Source organism: Gobio gobio (assembly GCF_949357685.1).
Source record: "Gobio gobio genome assembly, chromosome: 4".
Classification (NCBI taxonomy): Eukaryota; Metazoa; Chordata; class Actinopteri; order Cypriniformes; family Gobionidae; genus Gobio; species Gobio gobio.
In genome coordinates, this window is record NC_137100.1 from 17671108 (window position 1) to 17687053 (window position 15946).

The window sequence follows — 15946 nt, forward strand, 5'->3', positions numbered from 1 at the left end:
TATTGTGAAGAAAGCCGTCAGTCAAACATTGCGAGACCCGCCCATTTCATAGCTTTAACCCTTTAAGCATTATTTCAGAATTTATGTTATGAATGGACAAAACTGCAAGCTCTTTGGAGCAATACAATAGGCTGCGAAATATAAGTGAAAAATAAAATAGGCTATGTATTTCTTGTGTGTTTGTGCACACTTGGTCAATAAAACTAATTTTGATTCTACAAAATTATCTATTTTCTATGTATTATAAATAATATCTAAACTGAAAAGAATATTAGGACTATTTGCTACTGTTTTCGAAAGAAATATAATAAGCAATGACATTTTTAAATATTATAAAGCAGAACTTATTGAAAAATATTTCTAAATTAACAAAATCTAGGCTATTTTTAGGATTTAAAACAGTATGTTTGGTTAAATAAATCTAATAAAAAGTACAACAATGTCCTGTGGTTACGTGGTAGCCTACAACTACTGTACTTTTCATAATCCAGTTTTAAGATTAAATGGAACGTAAATAAAGATTATAGCAAGACATCATAACTACACAAGTTATTTATAGACTACTTTATCCAAATATATAGCTGTAGCCTGTTATGCACCTAGACTGTGAATGACCTCAAAATCATTCTGAAGACTGGACAGGAAAACATGTTCATTTAAGATTATGGGTGTGCGACTTTTAATACAATTGTTGCCATTTACAGCCACAATGGGTTGCAATAAGTACTGCATGTCCAGTGTGGCAATTCATTATTTAAAAATGCCTAAAATATGTTCAAGGAAATTATTTTATGCCATCACAAAACGAGTGCAAAGTCCAAAAACAGTTACTTTTATAGGAAATACATATAAGTGCTTTGTGTCTATTTTATATAACTCAAATTGTAAAGAACATCTAATGCAAACAACACTACTGTTACTTCTACAGTTTAATTTGTGAGTGTTAATTAAAGCTACAGTGCCATCTAGTGATTATTATATGACTTATAATTTAACACATTATCTCTGTTTTTTTTTTTACTTTCCCAACATTAACATCAAGCAACAAAAAACATAATAAGCTATCCAAAAATTAAAAAAAATGTAGGTCACTTCAAGGCATGGTCATAAACCAAGGAAGAAGATCAAGAGAACAGTGAGTGTTTGAATGTTGATGGTTTATTTACAATTGTACAAACAACAATAGAAGGTAATAACACAGATAATGCAACATTGACAGTATTCAGAGAAAATCCAGACCAAATCTCTCATAGCACTTAAGGACGATAATAATTATCAAAAAAGAAATTGCACATTACTTTAAGCATTGTTTAAAATGCCATGTTTACATGCTTGAGCCAAAAATTCAGTTGAATACATAAAAAAAAGGTCACAACACAGGATTTTGCAGTTCACAACGAGTCATTCCTCCTGGTTTGAATGACACCTGCAGGAGTCCATTTCATTCACATAAGTCCATTGGCATGTGTTCAGACTGTTTCTCCTTTAATTGACACGACAAGCACGAATCATGAGCAGCTGCAGAAGGATGAAAAGCGGGGAAACAATAAGCCCGAACCACAAATCATGTGTCTGCTCCTGTTCAGCCAGTTTCTGGCATAGCAGCACCTCACACACCAGCTTGAGGCTGAGCACGGTCAGCACCCACAGCAAGCGCAGCACTGCCAGTCGCTTCTCTCCTTCTTGATAGAGACGAATGGATACAATGGCTGTGAAGTAGGTGCTGAGGCCATCAGCAGCGAACAAGGGTGAGAAGACAAGCCACCAGCTCATCTCAAGAGTCTGCTTGTCCACATCCATGTGCAGGGCCACCAGTACGCTGAAGACCAGCAGCGCGCCCAAGTGGAGGAACAGCTCGAATGTGGCAAAGCCCAGCCATTGCACCAGCTCTCGCAAAGAGAACAGCATTATTAATGGGGCACCACTGAGCGTTGTTTACTTGGGAGACTAAGGTCAAACACTAACCAAACCGGAAGTGAAGAGAAGCATTCAAATAAGTTAATGGATATTCAAGTCTATGAAAAATCCTTTCACTATTTTGGCAGCATCATGCTCCTTTTGGGATGGATCAGGTCCACCTTCTGACTTCTGACTCATTTGAAGGCTTTATCAAAACCTGGAAAGAAAAAATAAGGGGGAAAAATACTTCATCATCAAGATGCAACTATAAACAACAACAACAACAAAAAACTAAAACTCAAGTTTATTGTATGGAAAACACTGGTACCATGATACACAGATGGAGTCAAATAGCAATTATAATGTATAAAATGGAAGTGTATTATGATTATATTAGCCTACCTTGGTATTTGCATGATATGCTACCATGTCCAAAAACATGGTTGACTATTCTGTGACTATTACGTTAACGTTATATGAATAACATTTAAATCAATACAGCCTTCAATAAGGATTATTTAACTATCCTTAGCATCACAGCTTCTGTATTCTAAATATACATTATGATCCAGGTTAAAACTGTGCAGATAAACATGTTATTAGTAAATTGACGTCCATCATTTTGCGGAACATGATTTGTAAGTATAAACAAGCGAGCTGTCAGTTAGCATATGATGACGAGTACTAAATGCGCCAATGATATACTGAAAAAAACCTTTTACCTTAACTTACATAAATTGCTCGCAGTGATGGTGGAAGGCAAACAAATAATGATAACCTACATTTTTAAATGGTCGTTAATAAACGGATGAGATGACAGCGGTGGACAAGCAGCTGTAATGAACACAAGCTAGCTGAGATTAGCTATTTACCTTCCAATAGGAGCCCAGGGAAATATCGCAAGATTACACATGCGAACCACAAGAAATATCGCGAGACCCTTGAAACTGGATATTTTCTACGGAGGCCGAGAGGCAGCAAGACTAATGAAATCGCAGAAAAATGGGATAAGAGCCAGAATAACAACTGAGGATGACACAGCGGGCGGGGCTTATAGACCCCAGTCTCTTTAGCACTCACTATAAGCATACATTTAGCTATTTTAAGTCTGTATTTTCTATTGTATGACTGAATGGATTCTAAGAAGAATTATTCAAGTTACCGCTAAAATAAAAACATAGCCAGCGCTAACAAGTGGTACCTGTTACTTTTCTCCGCGCTGGTTAGGATGGATCAATCGTAGTTGTTTGTGATTCAATGATAAGGTCCAGAAATGTTAGAAAGCTTAGAGGGACATATTGTCATTTATATCTCAGGTACAAGAGCTTGGTATTTATATATTTACAAGATTATACTTTTTATAGTACTGATGTCCCCAATAAGTCAAAACGTACTGAAATTTGATTGTAGCTAAATGGAGAATTTGCCATTCTGAGCCACCAAGCGCCACCTAGAGGAAGACATGTTTCGTCTAACAGGAAACAGTTGACATTGAACATTTCCCTCAGAAAGAGACGCACACAAATGCCGTTTGAGGTTCAAGGAGCAACACTTTCAGTTAGCAAGATCTGGGCTATTTACTGTTTCCCAAACAAAAGTAAGTTAATCTCAATTGTATATGCACATGCTTTCTTATGCTTATGAAATGCTTGAATTAGTATGCCTCTTAAAAGCTTCAAGTCTCCGTAACATTTACATTGTACAGTATTATGTAGTATTAAGGATATTCACTATTAGCTTAGAAAAACCTGTCAAAAATGTTACCAGCATCAGCTGTGCACATCTGCCTCTCTGTTGTGTACGAGAAATATGACCAAGTGTACAATGTAAGGGCTGCTTTTAAAAGTTTTTCTTCACATTAAGTACTTTTTGTTTAATAATTATTGACATTTCAACATTTATAGAGAAATTAGTAATGATTTGACATGATGCAACGTGTAGCCTACGCTTGAATTATAATTCAATATGCATGCATGCATTATAATGAATGATTTCTGCTTAACAGCTTAAAAAATAGAAATGAGTCAATTTATTAGTGTACTTTTACAAGAAATATATGTGATGGCAACATGGTACAATAATGCTATCAGATGGTTTACATGTTACTCCAAGACACCTCAGTGTTCCATGTATATGTCATGTTTGTTTTGGGTAGATAATGGATGAACCCTATATCGTATGATCTTTTCATTGTTTCAAATATGGTTGATTTAGGGGAATAAATGTCTGCCAGTATTTCTGCATGCCTGCTTCAGTTGTATGGCGGGAATGTGTCAGAATCGCTCATTGCTCATTCATTTAGAAGATTTATTTTCATCAAATCAGTGAACAGAATAACATAATTAGTTAAAGTTCCTAACCACTCAGGATGTGTTCATTCAATTGAGAATTTTTTTATAATGGTATTTTCTTTTGTACCTTATATTATAATACATTAATATAAATTATTAATTAACTAAATTAAACATTTTTAAAACAATATATTATCTGAGATCAAGCCTTAATATGTCCTCTAATGCAGTCTCACTTTTCAGGTGAATTTTATTTTATTTATTCATTTGTTTTTAGTTTTAAGGACTTATAATTAGATTATAAGAAAAAAAATTATGCAGTGTATTTAACTATTGATTAATAATTTTGCGATTACGTCACATGTGGTGCAGATATTTGTGTCAGTAAGTGTTTGTCTTCCATTTAAATCTACAGGACGATGACACAGCCGGCAGACTCCATTCTACACAGCGGTTACTTCCACCCCACTCTCCGATACTGGCAGACCTGTGCTTCAGACCTTAGACCGGATAACCTCATATATCCTATCTTCATTACGTAATGTCTTCCCCTCATTATATCTATTTGTTGATGGTATATAGGAGTTAAAGGTTTGTTTAAAGTTGTTTAAAGTTTTGTTTAAAGTTGCTTGTTTAAAGAAACTATTGTCAATTTGTTTGATTAGAGACAAATGTCTCTCTCCAACTGATTTTAACAGCGACAGTCCTGATGCAGTGGAACCAATTGCAAGTCTACCAGGTCAAGCAAGGTATCATTCTTCACTGTCAAACACTATTTTTTTTTTCTCATCCACTACCAAAGTAACAAGTATCGTTTAATTGTCATTGGATTAAGGAATGTAATGGAGTTGAACATGAATCTAGACTATTATTATCAATTGTAAACAACTAAAGGAATACTGGCACTTTACATTAATAATGTACATAATAGTTTTGTTGTTGTTGTTTTTTAAACTAAGTTTAAAGTTTTAACCTTCAGAAAGTGTTGTTTGTCTGGCCCAGGACCTCAACCCTGTTAAATAGCAGATCTAGTCCAGCTTAAACTAGTTTAGGATTGATTCATTTCAGTTGTAAAAATCATTAGTTATTAACTTAGGGGCCACTTTCACAACACCATTTTCAACTGAAAACAGAAAAGCTTTAATGCGTCTTTCTGGTCTTTCATTTACATGACAACAGCGTTTTGGTGGCCTGAGAACACAAACTTTGAAATAGGTTTCAAAGTGCAAGTTTTTAAAAACAAGTTTTGAAAACCATACAGTTATCATCTCTGCGAAGGAAGACTTGAAGGAAGGCAAAAAAATGTAAATATAAAATATATGTATGTTTGATATTACAAAGATGGAGTTGTCATGTAAAGTTTGGGCTGGTGGTCTGAGATAAGATTCAGGGTGGAGCTGGGGGTAGCCAACAAAGCACAAAGATAAGCCAAGGATCCGTTAAGTCTGGGAGGTTGTAGTCAAAGTGAGGTCTGGTTACAAAGTAATGTAATATAAACTGCATTCAGAAAGGAAACCTATCATGCTAGTTACTACTTTGAAAAAACAAAAAGTGTGTGAAAAAACCTCATTAGACAGCAGTGAACATTTAGTACTGGACAGTATTATTTATTGTTGTCACATGACCTCATGGAAAATTATCCCCTGGTTTTACAGACAAGGCTTAAGCCTAGTCCTGGACTAAAATTCATGTTTGAGCTAAAAGCAACTTGCACTGAAATATCTTAAACTATGTCAGTGTCATTGTTTTGTCTCAAGATGCACACCTGTAATGCCCTTTTCTAAGGTACGTTAATAAAAGCTACTTAAATGGCCTCATTGAACTAAGGCCTAATCCTGGCTTAATCTAAACCCTGTCTGTGAAACCGGGTCTGTGTAGCATGTTTCATTCAGTGTGAGATGTCTAGTTATCTCAGACATAGAAACGTTTAATTTTGTTTAAAAAACGTCTTAACTTAAAGTCTGATCAAATAATTTGCTAAATTGCAACAGACCGTTCACTTACTATAAATGGGAGAAATACGCAGCATAAAGGAAGCTCTAGTAAAGTAAGTTCCATCTTCTAAATAAAATAGCCAATTGCAGCTGCTGTTAGAAGAAACAGCTTGTGTCCTGAAACTCAATGCTTAGGACTGCACTCACTGCAGATAGCGTTAATGTGTCATAAACAAAAAAATGAATGCCGGCCAGTGTATTGTTAAGAAATCTTTATGATATGTAATGTTTATTCTGGTAATTTCAGATATGGCGTTAATAAGATAGAGGGTTTCCTCCGTCCCCTTGTGGATAAAGGCCTGAAGTGTGTGCTGATTTTTGGAGTTCCTGCAAATGTTGCGAAGGTCACTGAGAAATTAAATGGTTTCAGTAATATTGCTGTCAAGTTAAGTCATAGAATTTTATGTGGGAGTTGATTAAATATTGTTTCCTTGTCTTATCATTTCCTGTCCCAGGATGAGAGGGGCTCTGGTGCAGACACAGATGACACTCCTGCAGTGCTGGCTGTAAAGAAACTGAGGAGCACATTCCCTGAACTTGTGTTGGCCTGTGATGTGTGCCTTTGCCCCTACACCTCTCATGGCCACTGTGGTTAGTTTCAGTATAGGATCTGTTTATATACTTTTTTGATCGTTTTAATTGTTTTCATCATTTAAAGATTGGTAAATCATTACCAATTTCCAAGCCAGTAATTATTTTCATGTTCAGTGTTGGGGCTAACACATTACAAGTAATGTGAGTTACTCAATCATATTACTTTTATGTGTAAGTAACTTGTAAAGTAATACATTACTTTTAAATTAGTTAATTTTTAAAATTAGGAACGCAAGTTACTTTGTTTTCCCATTTATTGACTGACAGCTCTCCTGTCCCCATGTTGAGAGAAATCGTGAGTAAGCGCAGAGGCGTTGTGTGTGCTGTATAAAAATGATGGTTATTGTAGTTCTAGACTAAATGTAAGCATGCCATTCATTTAATCACCTCACTTGCACAAAAGCACATTCAGTATTCCTCAAAATTAATAAAAACCGTGAAACGCAAACTCTGAATCCTATGCAAGCATGCAATAATGAAATCTATTAAATCACACAAATATACTTTGGCCTGGTTTCACAGGGCTTAGATTAAGCCAGGATTAGGCCTTTGTTCAACTGGGAATTAAGTAGCTTTTATAAACGAGCCTTAGAAAAAAGCATTTCAGGTGTGCTTCTTGAGACATAACAATGGCACCTACAGTACATATTTTAAAGGCCCACTGAAGTGCCTTAAAACGCGCAGCGTTGTTCAATGTTGAGACGTAATTTCCACTGAAACAGGAAGACAGGGTGGTATATAGGGTTTGGTACAGAACTCGGTACTTTTAAGGGCACCGACCGAATTACGTAGACTACCGAGTACAGATTCACATTAAATCAATAGGTCCAAATTTCGGTACCTGACAACGCATCTGGTGATATAGACTACTGTCTGTGAATATTAAACCGCAAAAAGACTATTTAAATACGAATCCTGCGTGTCTCTGTGCGAATGAATGCCGTAGAAGCGCGGTTTACCACACACACACACACACACACACTCACACACTATCGCGCTCACTATCACTATGACGGTCGTAGTGAGTGACTGACCATCTCTGGCGTCTCATATGAGGACATGAACGCACGAACATCATCTCCAGAGCCACTGAGAGTCACTTTATGAGCCTTTTACCGTTTTATTTGAGAAAAACTACCGTCATATCATAAACACAGAAACTCAAAGGAACGGCAACCCGTCAAAATAAAGGTCCAGTTTAACCTGACAAATACATCACAGTTGTACAGTAGAATTTAGATATGTCTCAATTAATAATACTAACACAAATGTTGCTAAAAGCAACTTGCACTGAAATATCTTAAAATATGTCAGTGCCATTGTTTTGTCTCAAGATTACTACTATCTAACTTATGCTGCGTTCCAGGCAGGTTTTTGAGCCCGTAAATTACAACTTCAAACCACGACTCACGACTTTGTAGTGTTCCAGGCAAAGTCACGCCAAACTGCCTGAGCGCAAGGAATTGTGTGGAAGTTAGATGTAAACAAAGCATGGCGGACCGTACGGGGTGTATGCTTATTTACAATCATTTCTATCGCCAAAGGTGCTTACTCCTTGCTTATTTGAGAGAAACAGAGGAGAAAAACTTTTATTTTACATTATTTGTATATTTGTTTCATACACACTGCATCTGTAGGAGGCTGCCATTGTTGCTTCATGGGCTATGTGACGTCAAAACTCGTAACTGGGAGTACATCTATCTAGTACGAGTTCACAGGTGGGAAGTCACGGGTTTGGCTGCCGTTCCAGTGCACTTTCACGGTAGAAGGTTGGAAAAACACGGGTTACGGGTTGCCTGGAACGCGGCATTAGACGACTAGGCTGCGTCCCAATTCGCCTACTTATACTACGTCCTAAAAGTACGTACTCTTTTTGTGAAGAAAAAGTACATACTTTTGAGTGTGTAGCAGAAGAGTATGCAAGCTTTGGGACATACTACTTCGTCATCTTTAACGGACTCTGTTACATGCGTCCCGTCACCGTTTAAACTGCCCTGTCAATCATCGTCACAGTTCAAATCCCCCACTTACAATTTAATTTCCTACCGTATCGGAGAGAAATTTAGTCGCTCGTTGATCTGCCTTTCGTGGGTCTTTAATGCAGAGACTCCTCTCATGTGTTTGCAAAGTTAATGGCCAAACGTATCATTACAAAAGTTCTCAATGCTGCTGAAGGAGAAATATAATGTGGATAATATTGAATAAAAACTTTTCTTCAGGTTAAATACTGATAATTGCTCACTCTCCACTTAACCGTCAGACTCGCGTAACCGTCATGTTTGTAGTTTTTTAAACACTTTTTATCCGCGTTTGTAGTTCTAATCGAATCCTCGTCCATCTAGCAATGGGTTGTGGGCAATATCAGCCGTTGGAGTGCGCATCGATCTGCACTTCGGATTCTGACCGGAAATAGTAAACCATCCGGGAATCTTTGGAATACTTTTTTCAACATAGTAAGATTTGGGACATACTAATTATTTTTTCGAATACTATTTAGTACGGATAGTATGCGAATTGGGACGCAGCACTACTCTCATAAGCCGCGTTTCCACTGCAGGAACTTTCCCCAGGAGCTAGGAACTTTGGGGTGGTACTCGGTGTGTTTCGACCGCAGGAACCAGGGTCTAAATGAAGTTCCGGGTAAATATTTCCCCCTCCAAACGGCCCGCTCTCGGGGTAGTACTTTTTCAAAGTTCGGGAACTTTCGGGGGTGGGATTTGGGCGCTGAACATGCTGATTGGTTGAACTCACGCCGCATTTTATTTCAACCGGCAGCTTTAAAAGTCTTTTGCGAGGTTCGTTCGTTCTGCGTTCAGTAGATATCAGTCTTGCTCTTTCTGTCTGATGGCGCGCGTTCGTCTCAGCAATCGCACGGTCAATGTCCGTAATAGCTGATAATAACATACGTTGTCTTATTTTAGATCTAGCTTTACGAGCTTTCAGAATATGCTTTAGTATCAGTGCTCATCTCTTTACCGCCGTTTTGTTAATTACCTCTTTATTAAACCAATACATAACTACCAAAAGCAGCGCTGCTTGCATCTCCTCGTTATTGTTGCAGACAGTATCGCGCAAAAATTATTACTGTCCGTCGGTGACAGGGAGGAGCAGCCGCGCGCAGTCCTACATCACCGGACTAATTTGCCTAATCTTCCCAGTACTTTAGACCGCAGACAGTAGCAGATCTGGGGGGGAAAAAGTTCCTGGTACAAATTGTTCCGGGTAATCTCGGTGGAAACGCAGCTCTAGACACCTTTAGTCTTGTCTTCTATCAATCCTGTGCATTGTTTTTACCTGGTATTTTTAAATGAACCCTTTACACAGTGATACTACCATAGTTTGTGATTTTTGATTTTGTGGCATCTTTAAGGAATCCTGCGTGAAGATGGCAGCTTGGATAACGCCGCAAGCTGTTTGAGATTGGCTGAAGTAGCTCTGGCTTATGCTCGAGCAGGTTAGTCCTAAATTATATTAATTTATAGTCAATTACACATAATATTTGCATTTTTGAATAATATGTCTATAGAAGTCGTCATCAACATCATCACACTAGTTCACTCTTTTTCTCCCCTTAGGCTGCCACATCATCGCCCCTTCTGATATGATGGATGGACGAATTGCAGCCATTAAGCAAGCACTAATCGCTAATGATCTTGGCAACAAGGTAGAGAAATCTTGCTCCTGGGTCACACAATAGAGTTAAATAGAATATAGCAGATGCTGACTCGAGCTCTTCCCCCTTTCTTAGGTGTCAGTGCTGAGCTACAGTGCTAAATTTGCCTCTTGCTACTATGGACCATTTAGGTGGTGTACAAAATTCCCTTTATTAACTTTCTTCTTAGTTCTTATATTCTTATCAGATGAGAACACCCAGATTTGCATTATTTGTAAATTGTGCATTCTTTGGGTTTGTTCTTTACAAACCAAAATTGCAAAATGTCTCTGAAATGTTCCTTGCTTAACATTTGAAGGGATGCTGCCCAGTCTAAACCTGCTTTTGGAGACAGACGATGCTATCAGCTGCCCCCTGGTGCCAGAGGACTAGCACTGCGGGCCTGTGTAAGAGAACGTCACTTTTAAAGCTACACTGTGCGATATTTTCCCCCATCTAGCGGTGAAAAGGTATATGACCATCCAGTGAATATTAGTTTCTGTTCCTCTCAATTCCGATTTCGTTTTAACTCCTACGGTGGCCGATTTAGTCCAAGATTAACATGGCTTTCAGTTCGACCTCGTCCACATTCGACACGGTGCCATCGAGTGTTAAAACGCGAAAGGCGAAGCTTGAATTTACGGGTATGTCCCTCTTTGGCTGATGTACTTTCAAGATGGAGGGGCAACATGGCGACCGGCATTCGAACCCCTCACCCGTATGTATTTTCAATGGCATATTATAAACTTAGGAGAATACTTTATTACTTGAAAGAAGTAAATATACATTAATGAGCACATATATTTTTGAAAGAACTAAGTGTTTTTAGCTAAGAATAAACTAAAAAAGTTACTCAGTGTAGCTTTAAAGACTCAATGAAATCACATGATGAGCACAATTTTTGTTTCCTGTGTTTACATACACTGATCTCTTCATCACAACACCTGTTAGTGGGTGGGATATATTAGGCAGCACGTGAACATTTTGTCCCCAAAGTTGATGTGTTAGAAGCAGGAAAAATGGGCAAGCATAAGGATTTGAGCGAGTTTGACAAGGGCCAAATTATGATGGCTAGACGACTGGGTCAGAGGCAGAGCATCTCCAAAACTGCAGCTCTTGTGGGGTGTTCTCGGTCTGCAGTGTTCCGTATCGATCAAAAGTGGTCCAAGGAAGGAACCGGCGACTGGGTCATGGGCGGCCAATGAAGGGAACGAAGCACCTGGGGAACGAAGGCTGGCCCGTGTGGTCTGATCAAACAGATGAGCTACTGCAGCTCAAATTGCTCAAGAAGTTAATGCTGGTTCTGATAGAAAGGTGTCAGAATACACAATGCATCGCAGTTTGTTGCGTATGGGGCTGCATAGCTGCAGACCAGTCAGGGTGCCCATGCTGACCCCTGTCTACCGCCAAAAGTGCCAACAGTGGACATGTGAGCATAAGAATTGGACCGCGGAGCAATGGAAGAAGGTGGCCTGGTCTGATGAATCATGTTTTCTTTTACATCACGTGGATGGCCGTGTGTGTGCATCGCTTACCTGGGGAACACATGGCACTAGGATGCACTATGGGAAGAAGGCAAGCCGGGGGAGGCAGAGTGATGCTTTGGGCAATGTTCTGCTGGGAAACCTTGGGTTTCCTCCTGCCATCCATGTGGATGTTACTTTGACACGTACCACTACATAAGCATTGTTGCAGTACGTACACCCTTTTATGGAAACGGTATTCCCTGGTGGCTGTGGCCTCTTTCAGCAGGATAATGCTCCCTGCCATAAAGCAAAAATTATTCAGGAATGGTTTGAGGAGGATAACAACGACCAGGGGGACCAACACAATATTAGATCATAATGTTATGCCTGATCCGTATATTTTGTAACAGGAATTTATTGAAAGGCCACTTTATCTGAACTATAAATAAATTATTACAGAAATGGGCACATTGACTAGACCTGTGGGGATTGTTCCTATTGTATGGGTCGCTGCAAGTGAAGTAAAAGTATAAGGAAACTACTTTTTGTTTTGCTGGTAGGATCGGGATGTGAAAGAAGGTGCTGACATGCTGATGGTGAAACCTGGATTACCATATCTTGATATTGTGAGAGAGGTCAAGAATAAGGTAATAACTGTAGAATCAGTGTATGATTATATTTATGAATTTTGAGTCCTTTTCTGACACCTCGTTACATTTAAGCTTGAAAATCTTATCTTACATTGTAGAAATGTACAGTAGTCCCAAAAATGTATTTGGACACTTAAAGGAATAGTTTACCCTAAAAGGAAAATTATCCCATAATTTACTCACCCTCAAGCTATCCTAGGTGTATATGACTTTCTTTTTTCAGCCGAACACTCTCAGAGTTATACTAAATAATATACTGTCTCTTTTATACTCCTAGCTTTTAATGGCATTGAATAATTTTTGAAACTCCAAAAAGCACATCCATCCATCATAAAAGTAATCTATACGATTCCAGTGGGTTAATAAATGTCTTCTGAAGCAAAGTGATGAGTTTTTGAAAGAATGGACCAATGGACCCTTTTCACATTTCTGGGGTTCTTGGAAGTGGAAGTCATCATAGTTGGGTAAACTTCTATAGTGGTGAATAGGAGACGACATATATAATTAGCAAATATATTTTTTGTGTTTTCTCCAATATCAAAAAAAAAAAAAAAACGATGGCATTTCCACGACTTCCCAAAAGAGGGAAAAAATACAGAGAGATTGATTACATCAGTCAGGAGAGAGAATTATGTGACATTTGCTGTCACTTTCTCAGTCGTTGCATTAGAAACACTCTCACAGCGGTGCTTAATCTTTTTATTTTACTGCAGAAAATATCGTATTAAAATCATGAAAAACTTTTCTAGATTTGCGTTGTTGATAACTGGCTGGCAATGCATCATCACAGTGTGTGAAGAAGGTCAATATTTTACATTTGGACTGTTGCACATATTTCATCCGTTGGCTGTCAATATTACATACTGCACCTTTAAGCAAAAACTAAACAATGTAAATTATAAACAGAGTCCAATGTTTCTTTTAGTCTTAATACCTTCCCGTTCTCTGTCTCCCATCAGCACCCTACTTATCCGCTGGCAGTGTACAACGTATCAGGCGAATTTGCCATGTTGTGGCATGGAGCTGAAGCTGGAGCTTTTGAGCTGCGCACTGCAGTTATGGAGGCTATGACTGCCTTCCGTCGAGCAGGTGAGAAGGGGGATACGGAAGATGATTTGAATCTGTTGAGGCCATGATTGCATGATTAATGATTGCAGTGCTTTTGGGCAGGACCATGGTGTCAAAGTAATTAGTTAGTTCACCCAAAAATGAAAATGATCCCATAATTTACTCACCCTCAAGCCATCCTAGGAGTATATGACTTTCTTCTTTCAGCCAAACACAATTGGAGTTATATTTAACAAAATACCCCTCTGTCTTCCAAGCTTTATAATGGGAGTGAATGGTACCTTAGATTTTGAAGCCCAAAAAAGCGCATCCATCCATCCATCATCATAAAAGTAATCCATATGGTTAATAAATAAACTATAATCACTGGCGTCCGGTAACGGCCGTACGCAAGTCAAGTTCTGGCCGAAAAGGAACCTCTGACGTAGGAGTAGCGTAAGCTTAGGTGAGAGTAGACACCGCTCACGGTTCAAACAAATAGGGCTGGCAACTCAAGCTCCTCTTCTCTTATATCGAAATCCATCCTCTGTAATCTTCCGCCAGAACTAGACTTGTGTACAGCCGTTACTGGAAGCCAGTGGTTATATTTTATAAAGTTATAATAAATATGGATATTTTTCTTACAAAAACATATCACTTCACTTCAGAAGGCCTTTATTAACACCCTGGAGCGGTATTGATTACTTTTATGATGGATGGATGCGCTTTTTTGGGCTTCAAAATCTAAGGTAACATTCACTCCCATTATAAAGCTTGGAAGAGCATGGATTTTTTTTAAATTTCGCTCCGATTGTGTTTGGCTAAAAGAAGAAAGTCATATACACCTAGGATGGCTTGAGGGTGAGTAAATTATGGGATAACTTAAAACCCTTTAAGTAATTTTTCACTGTATTCTTTTTCTCAGGAGCTGACATCATTATCACCTACTACGCTCCTCAGTTGCTCACATGGTTAACAGAGTAATTTGTTGGTTCTCCTATGTGAATAAACTTGGATCAAAGCAAATCTACTGTCTCTTTCTGAGAGTGACACTTAGGATTAGAAGTAAAACTGACAAGCAAATATTAGTACACAAATCATCCTTTTCACAAGATCTTTTACATGATTTATATATTTAGTTAAAATACATTCAACCAGCTTAGATTTTCCTTAGATTTTTAGTGTATTACTTGAAAAGTGTTTTCATTAATATATGTTTCACAAACTCAGGCCTTAGAGAAGGCCTCAATTCATAGAGTGCACTTCTGTCTCTTCAGCAGCTCTAATCAAAACACTAAACCAGCTGTACCAGTCACTTTGGAACATCATGTTTTATAAAGATCAGAATATCAAGAGCAATGATGCAAATGACACAATAAACTAGACATGCATTAAATAGAGTTTTCATGTTACTTTGAAGGAGTTTTGGTTCCTTGCCCCTATTGCCTTTGGCTTTTGGCTTGCTTAGTTGGGGAAACTAAATATTCAACAATATTACTGATCAGCCTGCATTGACACCATTGTGAGACACCACTGAGCTGGACGATGACATCATGTTTTTGCTTCGAAACAAGTATTTTTTGTATTGAAAAAGCTCTATATAAATAAAGGTGACTTGACTTAACTTGATGATAAACCAGGTGATGATGGCTCGCCACCAATGAAGCCAAGAAAAGAGATCAAGAGGGGGTGACTTAACAAAAATGGAAGATGACCTAATGAACACCCATTGGTTGAGCAAAGTTGAGGGGTAATGTGACTGTAAAAAGGAGAGTTTTGACTGAGATTGTTAGATGTTCTGCAGGCATCTCCGTTTTGTTGTCTCCACCAATATAATCTAAGTTTTGGCATCTGGAACTCTGAGACTCGAGTGATTTCTTACAAAGAGGAGAAGACTTTTTCCATGACACAACCTTTTGCATTTTTGAGGCATTCAAGTGTTAAATTGGTTTAGGCCTATGGGCATTTATTTGTGAGTACATCTCATTTTAATGTACATCTATATAATTGAAAATAGACATCAGGTTTGTAATCCCAGCTGTTTAGTTCTCAAATTAATGTGCTGATAATCACAAAAACATTGGAAGTTCCATCAGCTTTACATTGTTTCATGTAGTTCATATGCAAAATGTTTATTTGTATATAAGCAAAAAGATAAGAATAAAGCTAGAGCCATGTTAAACATTGTTTGTTTATTATAGGGTCATAGAACATTGTTTGTATTTGTATATATTGAACACTCAGTATTGTACAGGGAGTGCAGAATTATTAGGCACGTTGATTTTCTGATCATATTTTTTTTCCAGGCACATTTGACCAATTCCAAACCACAGTAATCCTAATAACTACTATT

General features: G+C 38.0%; 2 protein-coding genes across 2 annotated transcripts; one reads left to right on the forward strand and one right to left on the reverse strand.

Annotated features, from left to right (window-relative positions):
• Window positions 1-1344: 1344 nt before the first annotated feature.
• On the reverse strand, window positions 1345-2054 carry tmem203 (transmembrane protein 203). The gene has a single exon (XM_079816323.1). The coding sequence runs from the start codon at window positions 1906-1908 to the stop codon at window positions 1486-1488; it is 423 nt and encodes a 140-aa protein (XP_079672449.1). The 5' UTR covers window positions 1909-2054; the 3' UTR covers window positions 1345-1485.
• Window positions 2055-3357: 1303 nt separating this feature from the next.
• On the forward strand, window positions 3358-15772 carry alad (aminolevulinate dehydratase). Its single transcript, XM_079813692.1, has 12 exons — window positions 3358-3496; window positions 4606-4728; window positions 4889-4939; window positions 6432-6528; window positions 6640-6775; window positions 10149-10232; window positions 10354-10442; window positions 10527-10582; window positions 10750-10837; window positions 12457-12543; window positions 13506-13635; window positions 14519-15772. The coding sequence occupies exons 2-12, from the start codon at window positions 4610-4612 to the stop codon at window positions 14575-14577; spliced, it is 996 nt and encodes a 331-aa protein (XP_079669818.1). The 5' UTR covers window positions 3358-3496; window positions 4606-4609; the 3' UTR covers window positions 14578-15772.
• Window positions 15773-15946: the final 174 nt, after the last annotated feature.

Coding starts and splice junctions, on each gene's coding strand:
- tmem203 (XM_079816323.1), bottom strand. CDS start 1,908: ATGCTGTTCTCTTTGCGAGAGCTGGTGCAATGGCTGGGCTTTGCCACA.
- alad (XM_079813692.1), top strand. CDS start 4,610: ATGACACAGCCGGCAGACTCCATTCTACACAGCGGTTACTTCCACCCC. Junction 6,776..10,148: donor CACCTCTCATGGCCACTGTG/GTTAGTTTCAGT, acceptor GGCATCTTTAAG/GAATCCTGCGTGAAGATGGC. Junction 10,838..12,456: donor GACTAGCACTGCGGGCCTGT/GTAAGAGAACGT, acceptor TTTTGCTGGTAG/GATCGGGATGTGAAAGAAGG.